Here is a 14,430-nt window from a genome sequence, read left to right on the forward strand (position 1 = left end):
AAGCAGGAAAATCGAATCCCGTTGTTTTTGCTCGGTACGCGCCGACACATATTTTGTATGCTCAACCCGACCCGCAAGCTACCGTGCTCGGTAATCACCCGTAACTGTTGTTTTTGGTTCTCCTGCTCATGTCAAGCATCTACTTGTTACCTCATCAAAATACTTGTTTCCCACGCTCTCCGGTGCCGGGGTCGGCCCAACAAGCCTTACGACGCCCAACGTGCTCAGTTCGTGTATCTGCATTAATTGCCATGCACAACATACACTTTCCATTTATTGCACTGCAGGGGTGAGTCTCCAGAGCGGCTCGGCCCCAACCGGACAACCTCCTCCGGGGTCACGTCCCCGAGTTTGATAAAAGAGCGCTTGATTAACACACCTCCCCCGGTAATTGCTTCTTTTGTGCGGGAATCGAACTGCCGCACTTCCTTCGACGGTTCACAGGTCGCGCCCACAAGGTTGCCAGACACCTCGCTGACCTTTCTATCGCTTCTTTTTATTCTACCAAACAACCACAGCCGAGTGTGTTTATGGATCTATAGTCGCTTTAAAAGATGCAAAGAAAGAAGACAACTATAAAACCAGAGCTCCTCCTTGTGGCTGATTATGAAATTACACTTCCATAAAAGCTTGGGAGACAAACAGCTGGCTATTGTTTAAAAAGGGGGGAGGTGGGCAACAGTGGCCTTCAGAGGTCAGAGTGACACATCATCTGCTCATTCTAAAATATCAGCAGCGCAACATTGTGTTTGTGACATTGACAACACCCAAACAAAAAATAACTACGAGATGGGGCACATCATTTTACGTTACCCTTAAACGCAAATGGTTGCAGCTAAACTTGGGTCCTCCGTGATAATACTGTACACAGATATATTCTAGAGTTAAGATGTATCACTTCAACATAATGCCTTGACGTCTTCTTAGCTCGGGCTTTGGCGCCATCTTGTGGCAGATGGTTGATGTCACCTTTTGTCAAACTTTTGTAAGTCAAGTTCTCACAGAATAGGAGAGTTTATATAAAACTGTGCAAAATCAGGATTTTATTGTCTTTAATCCCACTTTACATCATTGACTTTCTACACCAGAGACAAGCGGCGAGAGAATAGACGTTCAAATTGGCAGCAAAAAAGCCCCCCGAAAAACAGGCATCCGTACTTTGCTGGGTAAATTCCATCCATATTTACAGCTCTTCTTTGTACAGACATACATAGTTAAGAATACAGTCCCCCAATGTATTTTAGTTTTAGGACACATCATTTTAGGCAAGCGTAGATTAAGTGCAATGTCTCATACAATGTCAAGAAAATGCCTGCCATTGTCCACATACAATAAATTATAATTCATAACCCAGGTTATATACACAAGGTTGAATTTTGCTAATGTGTATATTTAATACATCCACTTTACAGGGGGGGTGGACCGGGGCAACATATTGAGTACTTTTCCGTAAATTGATTTTGACAGGAAAAAGTAATGCTCCAAAACACAACATTATGCACATCAGGGGAAATGAATTCTGGATCGTCAGGTGCTGTTGTCATTCATTCACTCTATTAGGAAATCAATCTTTTATCTTTGATGAGTAAAAACAATGTCAAAATTAGCTGACAATATTTGTTTTAACTTTGTATAAAGGACATTTACCTCGCTGTAAGAATTCATCATGACAAAATAATAACACTATCAATAAATCTCATCATAACAAAGTGCCTTTAGAGGATAGTTCAAAGCCGCCCTTATTGAATTCTGGCAAATGAATTCCATTGGCCAAGGACGAAATGACAGAGCTATGCTTGCCCTTTAGATAACAATTGTACAGACAAAACCGATGCCATTACTCAAACATTATTCGACAGAAAAATAATCTGCCATCATCGCTCGCAGTATTTGGGGAACCAACTATGAGCTATGCATGGCCTGCCAAAGTGCCTGACGTGACTTCCTTTGCAACTCTAAAAACACTGTAATTTAAAAAAACAAAAAAGCCCAAAATAATATGTGATAATATTAATTTGTTTTGCATCGTATTTTAATGCCCCATGGACGATGAAGAAAACGGTTCCCGGTAAAAAGGGGATTAATTCCAGTGTGCGTTTACATCCTTTACAGATGACCCACAAATGGATTTAGCGATCATTGGATTATAGAATTGTATATAGAAAGTGGAAAAATATAAGTGGCGATACAGTACATATGCAGCAAGAAAGGAGATGAAGCAGGCTGTAACTGTGGAAAAGCCATGCCAGTGACTTTACGGTTAAAAAGCAAGTCCGACGAAAAAAACACAATAATTGTCCTCCCAATACCTCGCAGGTCAGCTCGCCTTCCTCAAAAACATTCACTTGCAATTTTTTTTTTTTTTTGTCCACTTGTTTCCGCCCACGTCGATGCATGGAGGTCCAGTTTGCAAAAAAAAACCTCCATCACTTCGGCGATGCGGCTCTAGGTCCCGATCACCCGCATGATCTCCTTCTGCACTTTGGGCTCCTGTGTGTTGATGTTAGCGTCTCCCACTTGACCGTCCTCGTACCTGCAAAAACACGCAGACAAAAAAAAACTCGCTCAAACTATGTTGTGATATGTTCCAGCTCGCCCGAGTTTTGAATAAGGACAAGCACCACAGATTTCAAGCGATTACTCACACAAAAAAGAAGCGAGTACAAACGTGGTCCGATACAGGACACACCCAAATGTTGCCGTGCTTCTGTAGATCCTTGGATGTTATCACTGTTAAATAACAAACAAAAAAAAGAACTGTGGGTGTGTCATTCCAATCTGGTGTCATTCTTTTTTTAAATTTATTTTACCTTCACAAAGCGCAATGCAGTTCAGATTTCGACTTTGTAGAAATCTCGATTGGATCGGACGACTCTGCTTGAAATGGAAATCAAGAGCAAGATGAACGCCTTGCCTGTGATTATCCCGAATATTGTTCCCTCTCTTACCTGTGGTATGGTGTTCATGCGGTTATAACGTTGCACCAATTCGTCTTTCGTGGGCATGCGGTGTTGTCCCTTCCCCATTCCTGCATCCCAATCACAAAAATAATTTAAACTACACGGGACGAGGGAGGCTGAGAAGCGATTCGTTCTTTACCTGAGTAACCAAAAGAGATGCTGGAGATGGGGCTGAGATAGATTCCCTTTCCATATGCTGCCCCGTGCAGCTTGGTTGAGAAAGAGCGGAAAAAACGAAGGATCAGTGTAGCACAGAACAAAACTACGACTATCAATCAGTCAAATCCAACTTTGTTTTTAAAGTGCGTTTCAAACAAACAAACAGAAATGCTACTCAAAGTGCTTGACATGGATTGAAATCGACACATTCCGCCACTCGTCCAAACTGACACAAACACATATTTAAAATAATGACATAATGAGCATCCAGGTGAGTATTTCCATATTTATCTATTGGATGCAGTTCAATTTTGCCACTTGAGAAGGCGTTTTGACACCTTAAATGTATGAGAACAAAGAAGGCACAAATTAAAGTCATCAGAACGACATGAAGGACCATCAAAGTGTGTAAATAAATCTTGTGATTTGATTCTGAAGCGCATTTAATCTATTTTCAGCGTGTCTTCACGCACTCGTCTCGAGCAAATGAGACGTTTCTGCAGACTGCGGAATTCATTTCTGCTTTAATTTGATCACTTATGTCTTTGAAAAAGACTGTCTCGTAAAAGTAAACAGAAATATTCACGGACGGATGTAGCGAGGCGTGTGGAAGATTTTGTCAGAGAATTTAATTAACAGCATTGATAATTACCCAAAATATGTTTTCATGTTTCTGTGATGGTTAAATTTGTTAGAATGTCATAAGAAGTACATTGACCCAAATGATATCTTTAATGGTAATAATTTTTTTTTTTATTTAATTGTATTTATTTATTTATTTATTTATTTATTTCACAGTTGGATCTGATATAATGTTTATCAGCATTTTAATATCAACATTTCTCATCAATCCATCAATTGCATAGTTCCGCGATGGTTGTCTTCGCCGAGCACGGGTTTTAGTTACTGACCTCATCCAACGAAAGCTCTCTGAGAAGGCTTTACTCACTCTGGATCCCGTTATCCTTTGCATTCCGCAACGTCGTACCTATAGCCTACACTGTGCTCTAAGTGGTTGACCCCAAGAGGGTGCACAGGCAGCCTCCTAGCTAGCATCACTGCGTATGCCACCATTGGTGTGGCACACACTGGCTGGGGGAGAAATTCTGCCAATACACCCTGCCGGCTGAAGTGCAAACGGCAAAGCAGCCCAAAAGGGAACCTGGCATCTATTAACTGCAAAAATGAATCAGCCGGACAGCCAGCCTGCTTCTGTTGCAAAGCAGGCTGATGGTCCGAGATGGCAAACTGCCGGATTTTACGTACCTGCAGTTTGGTATAAGAGGCATTGACTAGTCCATTTCTCAGAACAGAATGCCAGTTCTCTATATGGGAACCACTAGAGCAAGTGTAGGGGGAGGGGGAGAAAAAATAGGTCTGTGAATAATATCCTGGCTCCTCAAAATGAGGCACAAGAACAAAAAATATACACTGCAAAGTGCAAATTTTGTTGAGTGTTGATGTGAAGTCACTCACCTCCCTGGCCATATGAATGATTTTTGGGTGGATCAAAATATGAATGACCTAAGTTGCATAAGTTTCAACAGGGAGCCAATAACTAGTCATTGATAAAAAAAAAAAGATTTCTCTATATAACAGCCAGCGCTTTAAATAAAGCCTTACCTCAATATCTTGCTACGATGTATACAAATATTACTTTGACTATTGACAGTCTAACCTCATACGCTCCCATGTGATGCAATACAAAAGCATTGCCTGAATGCAAAGTATGTCACTGATGGGAGGGACTAAAGCAGACTCACTGGAAGGCGAAGGTGCTGCCGTAGAGCTTTTTGGCAGTCCGGAAACGAGCCTCCTTGGCCGGAGGGCTGCTGAGCAGCAGGAACTGGTGGGAGGTGTGCATGAATTTCAGTTGCTGTCATGGTGAACAAAATGAGACAGAAAGGAGAATTGAAACCTTCCATTACAAGAGGCAAAAAGAAGATGTGAGGTGCTTTTGATTTCCTACCCTGCTTAGAGGCAACTTGACAATGTGAGATCTATTACTGGAAATAATCCTGCAAAAAGACAGAAAATGTGGATTAAAAAAAATCAATGTGAGTCTAGGGAAGTAAAAAAAAAAAGGCATTTTCTGATACCATAATTGTAATTTACTGATTATCACTCAATATTTTTCCACACTTGTTACGTTTAACACTACTCGCACGGTTACAGTAATATAGAAGTGATCCTGAAACAGATTGTCTGTAACTTCGCAAGATTCCACTCAGTTCCCTATTTTACAGTTCCTGTTGCTAATTCTGCAAAAGCTGTTAACGAGCAAACACAGCTTTTTTATTTATTTTTTATTTTTTTAATAACAGGTTCTCTCCACCCACCACTGTAGCAAGGGATGTGCCAAAGGGTCCAGTTTGTCCATCTGCTTCTTGATCTCCAAATACGAGCCCTGGCAAAAGCACACACGCATGTGCTCTGTTCAGCAAATTGAATATAAAGTGCCAAAGTGGAGATAAAGGCAAAGGTCGCATCGGGAGAGAGTGAGTGCACAGCGTTGTCATAAAAGTTCTATTTGACACTGTGCCGGGATCCGCTTAGCGTACCTGGGTCATTTCCCGTATAGACATGACGCTGTCCAGCGCTTTTTGCAGCCTCTCATAATTCTTCTTCTGTGTTCATCGGTGGAACCCAGCAGCATTTGCATGTGATGAAAGAGAGGAAAGAACATGCATACCTCAAAAATTACATTTCTCATTTATCATTACATTTTATAGAGAAGCTGCTCTCAAGACCTCTTTATTATTTGGTAGTGTCAGCTAAATTACCATTTCATCAAACCACTGAAAAAAAAATGTCATCAATATTAAAAAATGATAGTTTTTTTGAGAGGGGTCATATTGAAGAAAGAAATAGGCTCTGAATGGAAAAAAATATATAAATCCTTCATAACCATTGGTATTATTCAAGATTATAGTGATCCACTCTAAAAAAAGAAAAAGTGCCGTGGCTTGCTTGTATCTATCAAATTCAAAATAAGATCATAAATCAGCAATCATAGTCAGCACTTCATGGCATGCTGACCTTTGGGTTGAAGGCCAAAGTCTTAGGGTCATTTGGGTCAACAACAGAAGGGTAGGGCTCAAAGATGATGCTCTTGCGAGGAGACTCTAGTGCAGCTCGGCACATCGCCACGAGGAGATCTACCACCTGGCGAAAGGAAAGGGAAACATGATAACTGTTATTTTCTTGGAGATTGTCATCTTTTCACAAATAGTGGCTCAGGGAGTGCTTATTTACCCAACTGCATATGGAGGTGGCGGCGGCGTAAGAGACCTTTAATCAGTTGCAATATTGAACAATGTTACCAGTATATTACAAACAAAGTTAAGTTAAAGTCCCAATGATCGTCACACACGCATCTGGGTGTGGTGAAATTTGTCCTCTGCATTTAACCCATCCCCGTGTGATTTTGATCCATCCCCTGTGGGAGAGGGGAGCAGTGAGCAGCAGCGGTGCCGCGCTCGGGAATCATTTGGTGATCTAACCCCCCAACTCCAACCCTTATGCTGAGTGCCAAGCAGGGAGGAAATGGGTCCCATTTTTATAGTCTTTGGTATGACCCGGGGTTTGAACCCACAACCGTCCAGTCTCAGGGCTGACACTCTACCACTAGCCCACTGAACTGGTACAAAACAAAGAACAAATAGTAGATCCCTGTAATACAAACATGCCACATTGCATTGTGTGTGTGTGTGTGTGTGTGTGTATATGCATGTGTGTGTTTATCACCTCTGCACCAGTGGCCACTTCCTCTGCAGCACCTGACATCACTCCCAGAGTGTAGAAGGAGAACACACACAACTCCCTCGTGCACACAGCCGGCTAGTCACACATACACACACACACAAAGACGGGAAATAACTGAGTATATTTGTTTACACATTTCATCCATTGGCTATTTCTAAGTAAAACCTCTAGACAGAATACTTCTCAGTTGTGATCAAGAGTTGGAGTAAGAGTTTTATTTGTATGTTTTACCCTTTGTGGCTAATTCTCTCTGTTTTGATACCTTCAGCATGGATCCGTTCTGAAAGACGTGCTGCTCATCACAGACCACGCAGTACTCGTTAAGCGTGGGGATCCTCTGCTCGGAGTACTTCATTATCTGGTTAGAGAAAACACACATGCACACACAGCCAAAAAAAAGTCTTCTGCTTAAAATGAATCCAATGTTGAGATATAAAGATCACTGAGAGCTACTGAGTAGTCTACATGAATGGCAATAAATGGACGAATAGCAATTATTAGTCTCTAACATGGAGTAAAATACATTATAAACAGTAGGAGTTATTATTGCACCTGCACTAAGAATCCGTACTCCAGTGTGGGAATGTTCTTGCAGTGTCCGCCCGCCTGGGATGAGAAAAACAATTCGATCAGCTGCCTCGTGGTGATCTGTGCAGGAGCCCTGGCCGCCGGGACCGCCACGGTCTGATGAGTCAGGAAACAGAGCATTACGGGTAACGGTACGACAGTCACAATATATAGAGAAGACGGTTTCAATTAAATATACAAAGATAACGGGACTGTATTTTGATTTTGTGTGTGAAACACACTAACCTGGCTATTTGGCGGATAGCTGAAGAGCTCCCCTTTGGGGTTCTTCATGGTACACGAGATGGATCGATTCATGAGGCGGGTCACGCGGAGTTCAGGCACGCTCAGCTTCCCTTTCAGGACCGTGTCTTGGATCAAGGGGAAGCTTGGAGACCTTGATAACAAGAGCAAAGCAATTATTTGCAGCAATTCCTGTTTACTTGCGATGAGACAATGTAGTGTTTGTCATTGCAAGGTCAGTGGGGGTGTCTGTTAACATGTTTAATTGTTCCATACAAACAAATCCCTCATTCATAATAACAAACAGCCACATTCAGTATGACAGATCATATTATTGTTTTAAAACTAAATACTGCACACACGACCTGAGTACAACGTAATATTGATCAACAGCCTAGCACACAAAATATCTTAGCGAGAGAAATTTACTTGGGTATTGGAGAGAAGATACTGAGCCCGGCACGGAACTTTTTGATGGTTCCGCCGGCTTTGAACCAGCTGTGTCTCTTCTCCTGCTGGGCCTTGAGGAACTCATTACTGAGATGCTTCCACTGCTGGGACGTAAATGTGCTCAGGATCCTGTCAATTATATGAAGAGGGTGTCGAGCAGCAAATTGAAAGGAATGACAAATATTAAACACAATTACAAGAGATTTTGTCTCACTTTTTGAGTTGTAAGCCAAGGCTGAATCCTTCTTTATTGGAAGGCTGGAACACATCGACTGATGGCTCTGCAAGAAGATGACTGACATTATACAGGCAGTCACGTAAAGCGTTCTCCTGAGCCTCCGCTGCCTCCTCGTGTTGCACGCGTGCTGCTCACCTCCCACGCTCCGCGCGTGGCACAAATTGCTAAAAAGCGGCATCAACATGATCTCTACTCACCGGGCCCATCGAGGTACTGAGAAAGAGAAAAGCGGAGTCTCAGAATAATGGGCTCTGTTCTGATAACTTTCCAAGCTGTCGCAACCTCCTCCTGAATCAGACACATATACACATGCATATATACACAAGGTTAGCCTGCTAATTAGGACAGTTTCTCTTCTCGTGAATAAACTGGGACTATGAGCTGCATTATGTTGGCGAGATGTGGATAAGAATAACAATGGAAAAATAAAAAATTAGAACGCTGACTCACATCGAGGAAGCCGATGTTAATGTGAAGCTCAATGTCGACGTCGTCGATGATGCCATACTCCCTGATTAAAGACACAAGTGATAGGCATTTATTCAAAGATTGATTTTATCTATCCCTAGCTCCGAAACATTTGGTGAAGATGAGGTATTGTTACATAGAAAATGTGCACAACTAATTTTTATGGATGATTCCCATTCAATCACTGGCGGCGCTATGAGGGGGGGTGCTCAGGGCACTGCCCCCCTTAAATATGCCTGATAACTGACTTTGGGTAGTTTCTGCTTTTTTCTGGGTATTTTTTTTCCCTCATTTACTTCAGAGCATAACACTTGTTTTTCTTCAGGACCTACTGAGATATCCCCGGCCACCACATGCATTTGTATCACTTCAACACTAAATTTGAGGTCCAGGGTGTAGTCTGTTGTCGGTTGATAGTGGTTCAGGGGTGTGTACACGTGTGTGTGCGTGTGTGTGTACCTAACGGAGACAGCACTGTCGGTATAGATGTCTTTTACTGCCTCAATGTCTGCATCAAGTTGAGGATGGCGGTATAGGTCAGCAGCGCAACTTCCCTGTCACAAACAATTTTTGCCATCAATCATTCAGCTCATGGGAGGACTCGTTATATCAATACTTAATTTTTTTATGACAACATTTGAAATAGCAACAGTAAACTTGTGATAATGATCACACAAAAGCTAATTACACAGCACATTATTGTAGAGTATTAGCATATAGCTCAGTGGCCTAGTGGTAGAGTGTCCGCCCTGAGACTGGAAGGTTGTGGGTTCAAACCCCGGCCGGGTCATACCAAAGACTATAAAAATGAGACCCATTGCCTCCCTGCTTGGCACTCAGCATTAAGGGTTGGAATTGGGGGGTTAGATCACCAACTGATTCCCGAGCGCGGCACCGCTGCTGCTCACTGCTCCCCTCTCCCCCAGGGGATGGATTAAAATCACACGGGGATGGGTTAAATGCAGAGGACAAATTTCACCACACCCAGGTGTGTGTGACGATCATTGGGACTTTAATCTTTAATCTTTAATCTTAAAAAGGAATAGAAATGTTCAGATGTTGTCCTGTTCTAATAAAACTGCCATTACAGCCACCATTGTTTTACAAACATGCTATTTTTCATTTCAGTCCAAGCCACATGGCCGCCAGCGCAATCTCCTCAAACTGATTGCCTATTCACTTTGTCACCCAGTGGGAACTGAGCCCATACTGTCTGCACCAGTCAGGCAAGTGAATCACTATATCATTATTTTCTTGAAGAGGGGCCAAATTGTGAAATGACATTATCAGACTCTCAACAGTCCACTTCCAAGGAAGTTTAATATACTGAAAATATTCTCAAATGCTATATTTTAGGATCTTTATAATCTCCCGCAGCAACTCATTTCTGCATGTTGGCTGAAAAATGTCCCAGGGAGCCCAATCTCTCGCCATCCAGACAGGAAGTGAGACTCTTGATCACCTCAGCTTGCTGAGACTTTTCACAGACCTTCATCCTTATCTTTCCCTCTCTGCTTTTATGTTCCACAGCGGCATAGAGACAAGCTCCGAGCCCCCTGACAGGATTTACATTTCAATTACAGGTCTTGGACGATAACGCAAATTGGGATCATAAAGTTAGCGTGAAAGACGGAATGGGACAATACTTTACAGGGTGTCTAATGGTGACAGTGCTGCAAAAGAAGACAGTACCATATTTTACCTTCTCAACAGCTCATGCTGAACAAAGGATATTTTAAAAAATATATCATAAAAAGAAAACAGTGAGTTCTCTGCCAGTGTTCATACTTTCAAATGGTCAGTTTTTCCTTCCTTAGAAATTACAATGAGGTGTTTTTAGAATGGGCCCGAGGTCAACACGTTGGTGACCCCTGCGCTAAAGTGGTTAGCATGGTTGTGGCTAACAAAGCAGCAGTTTTATCAGAACTGGAGCAAAAAGTGTCATTCACCTGAATGAAAAGGACAATTTCTTCTAACTGCCTTGAACAAAAGCGCGAACAAGTCTCTTGCGAGAACTGTACTTTATGATCCGACTAGCCCATATAATGCTTGTCGAATCACCTTCCACCTTCACAAACTTCTTCTCATAATGACTCTATTCCACATGGATTTGTGGAATGAACTCCTTCACAAAACTCCATCTGGCGTGTCAAGGTTAATTGTGTCCCAACGCCAGCAACAGGAAATGACTAAACCCGTACCTGGATGCCGTACAGGAACTGCTCCGGCTCGTTCTCACCGTCGGATTCCTCGTCGGTCCAGCACTGGCTTTTGATGTCCTGTGGGCAAGCAAAGCAGCAGCCATCATTTCCTTGAGCGCCTTTCATCACTATATTTATAATGCACTTTACAAAGTGATTAAAAATAACCATCCTTTTGTTGGGAGATTTAAAGCAAATTCCTCAGAGGTCCAATGGAATAAATAGACTTTATTTGATGTAGGTACCGGTGAGCCAGCTTACCATCAGTTCAGCTGTTCTCAGGATTCAATCAGTCAGCTTTAGGCCTCGTGCCAACCATTGCAGCTGGGAAGGAAGGAAGCCAGTACGTCTTGCGCACCTTGGTACAACAGACATAGGTCAGATCCACGCGGAAACAAAAGAGGCCTTAGCTTAACATTACACACTTTTGTCAGCAAATTCTCCTTTAAACCGCCTGCACTTCACCTTCCTGCTGTCTCCTAGCAACAACCGTCTCTGCCTCTTTTTCTGAGTGGCATTAATCACTGTGGAGTGTGTGTGTGGGAGAACGGTGCTGGATGTTCAGAACTCGGGTTGTCTGTGTTACATTGTGTTTTTTTCCTCGGGAAAAAAAGAAAGATCTATTCAGTTTGGCTGACCTTTTAATGGACTTGTAAAATGTTTTATTTTTGCCCATGTCAGCTAGCCTATTGTTAAAAATGAACATTTTCTGATTTGCTGGCATGGTGAATTGGATTTTTTTTAAAGTCACTGTTTGGAGTGTGCATAATCACCAATCCATTGGTTTCTAAGGATTTGAAATGGAATTGATTAATCATGTTGAAACAGCATTCACTTCTTGGCTGCAACCAGCAGTCGTCAATGTTTATTTACTGACGATGCTATGAACAGGAGTTAAGACGATCAATAATCTTTCATTCATGCAGTCATTATTTGTTTTCTTTTTTTCTAGTTTTTCATTCTGTTTAATATATATTGCCTTTGTGGAATTTGAATTGAGCAGAAAAATCCACCCATTTTTATCCATCTCAGGGTGCAGCCATTTTGTCTTGTACTGCCAATTGCTGTCGACTAAATATGACATCACAGTGTCGAAGGGCCTCACCTGTTTGCAGGGTTTGGTCACGTGACATTTGCAAGCTGACCCCCGTGATGGATTTTTCTACCTTCCACAAATACTAATGAGAATACTGCGTTTAGTCGTGTGGGATTGTCGAGATATGTTTTTGTGTGACTTCTCCTTTTGTTGGCTAATTTTACATGACTTCTCCTTTTGTTGGCTGATCGTATTACCTCAAAACATATATCATGACTGACTTCTATTGTTTCTGAAATCTCAACAAATCATCCGTCAAGCACCGTTGCAATAGGTTCCGCTCGAACCACAAAGCTGTCATGTATGACAAAGAAAACAGCGGTCCTTCCTATTTTGGTTCAGTGAGTTCAACAATGTTGTCTTATCAAATGCCGGTGCACGGCTGTCACGCAAAAGACCATTTACATCATTAATAAACCAAAACACAAAGCACTTTAGTGTTAGACACATTACGATAGATAATGCTGATACGAATTCCAAACAAGGACATCAAGTCCCGACACCTCATGCGTTCTTTGTGCGCCGTGTCGCTTCAGAGACCGTCTTCCTCATAACTAAATTCTACCTTGTCACGTACTGAATATGAGAATATCCCTTTCACTTGCACACAGCATCCTGATGTGCCCCCCCCCATCACCATCCCCGTGGCTTTGTGGTGCCACATTCCACCATCGTCCTCATTTCTCCCCATGATGATTATTTAGCACAAAATGCAGTCAAGCGCGTTTTCCCCCTCCCCCCTCTGCACACCCTCCCCAAACCTCCTCCATCCATATTTACCTTCAGAGAGGATGGAGACGCGGGATGCTGTCCTCGCCTCAGCCTCTTCCCGCCTGGCGCCTGCAAGCAAAGACAAAAAGCTCATCAAAAATAACTCCGTGATATGAGCCGGTGTGTTTGTCAACTGCAGCTCTCACCGCGCCGACCGCCGTCTAGTGTATTTTGCCTGACAACACTAAAGGGTTTGGAGCATGCTCAGTGAGAGCAGACAGTCAGGTCATGTGACCCGCAGCTGACTGCACTGCTGCTGCTGGGCTGGGAGGATGATAAAAAAAAAAGGAAAGATAGAGAGGAGAGGCTTGTGCGCATGTCTTTGTCTGCTGATGAGTAATCATGTTGATGCTTTTGAGTGTATTCATGTAATCTACAAACAATATTACCGGATTAGCACATGCTTAATATTTTAAAATGGCAAGTCTGCACGAGAAAGCCCGTAAAGATGATGATTACCCGTTTCCCCTAATATTTTATATTTAAGACAGAGCAAGCCGTATACCAAATGGATAAATGGACCTCGATCTTTGTTTTACATATTACTAGTGTCAGGTTGACAACTCAAATTTCAATTTGGTCATTTTAATGTTTTTTCCACAAATCTCAATAGTTAAGTGGATCTGTTACATTTACAAATGCCTTTTTTGTTCTTTCCTGAAAAGTGATGATTTGGGGCATGCAAGGATTTCACCAGACATCATTGAAATTGTTATATTTAATACAAAGCTGTTAAATTTGCCAATGTAATACATAATATTATGCAGAGCAATTTAAAAAAAACAACTATTTTTTCCCAACTATGTATCATACCATATGCTGCAATTGGAATTGATTCATTATTTTCTTTGTCGTTGAGTAAATTCTGAAGTCCTCTGTTTTTTTCATACAAAATGCCACTGACGCCATTGAAATAATGATCATGATTATCAAGCATTATCATGCAGTGCCACAGCATGTATACTGTATGTTGGAGACAATGGTGATAAGGCTTTTGGGATAATCTGTCTTTACCCTGGTTGTTTGATAGTGTCTATTGCAGACTAACCCAAAGACTGAAAGGGATTAAGTTTGTCAGCTGTCTGCTCTGGTTTAAGGTGAAAGTAAAACTTTCCAAATTATGTAGTGAAGTTTAGTGTTGTGACGTTTTGCATACAAAGACAGATTGTATTGCATACAATATACCTGTATATAAGGAGAAAATGTACAAATAAATTAATTAATAAATACCATATCTATAGATAATATTAAAGTAATGTAACGTGATTGCTTTTAATTCCTGGTTTACTCTAATATCAAATATGGTAATGAAGTCAAAATAAATATTGAAGGAAGTGATTTACAACTTTACATATCTCCTTGAAAATCAGATCATATAAAAATTTGTAAAAATGTAAACTTCTCTTGTCATCAGTCATCTAACAACAACGTAGTACGCATTATGGTCTGAAATGGAAATAAATCTTTTACTACTTTATGTTGTATGGGCGCCATAGTGCAAGCCTATTTTTC

General features: G+C 41.6%; 2 protein-coding genes across 5 annotated transcripts in view; one reads left to right on the forward strand and one right to left on the reverse strand.

Moving 5' to 3' along the window:
- The window catches only part of slc12a4 (solute carrier family 12 member 4), a 193,484-nt gene extending 180,279 nt beyond the window's left edge, over positions 1-13,205 (forward strand). Inside the window, exons 27-28 of the transcript XR_005097485.1 lie at positions 7,153-7,245; positions 9,979-13,205. The gene's annotated coding sequence lies outside the window, so the exon portion shown is untranslated. The remainder of the gene's footprint in view (positions 1-7,152; positions 7,246-9,978) is intronic.
- parp6a (poly (ADP-ribose) polymerase family, member 6a) lies at positions 1,023-11,405 on the reverse strand. 4 transcript variants are annotated; one of them, XM_037246920.1, is made up of 22 exons: positions 11,313-11,405; positions 11,052-11,129; positions 9,310-9,404; positions 8,833-8,893; positions 8,580-8,595; positions 8,359-8,425; positions 8,124-8,273; positions 7,698-7,848; positions 7,437-7,568; positions 7,147-7,242; positions 6,867-6,959; positions 6,159-6,284; positions 5,681-5,746; positions 5,459-5,526; positions 5,089-5,137; positions 4,883-4,995; positions 4,386-4,458; positions 3,100-3,169; positions 2,949-3,028; positions 2,811-2,877; positions 2,646-2,730; positions 1,023-2,533 (listed from the first exon to the last, which is right to left on the reverse strand). In XM_037246920.1, exons 1-22 carry the CDS (start codon positions 11,313-11,315, stop codon positions 2,446-2,448), a joined length of 1,827 nt encoding a protein of 608 aa, XP_037102815.1. In that variant the 5' UTR covers positions 11,316-11,405; the 3' UTR covers positions 1,023-2,445. The 4 variants fall into 4 exon arrangements, with proteins under 4 accessions (XP_037102815.1, XP_037102814.1, XP_037102813.1 ...); XM_037246919.1 differs by having other exon boundaries at positions 5,681-5,743; positions 8,580-8,670; XM_037246918.1 differs by having other exon boundaries at positions 2,811-2,874; positions 8,580-8,670.
- Positions 13,206-14,430: the final 1,225 nt, after the last annotated feature.

The sequence above is a fragment of the Syngnathus acus genome, chromosome 3 (genome assembly GCF_901709675.1).
Source record: "Syngnathus acus chromosome 3, fSynAcu1.2, whole genome shotgun sequence".
Lineage (NCBI taxonomy): Eukaryota > Metazoa > Chordata > Actinopteri > Syngnathiformes > Syngnathidae > Syngnathus > Syngnathus acus.

What these genes read in the sequence shown, in the direction of transcription:
- parp6a (XM_037246917.1), bottom strand. An exon ending in TTAACATCGGCTTCCTCGAT is followed by an intron (nt 8,671 to 8,832) that starts GTGAGTCAGCGT and finishes TGTCTGATTCAG; the next exon opens with GAGGAGGTTGCGACAGCTTG. An exon ending in CTGCATTGCGCTTTGTGAAG is followed by an intron (nt 2,731 to 2,810) that starts GTAAAATAAATT and finishes GTTATTTAACAG; the next exon opens with TGATAACATCCAAGGATCTA.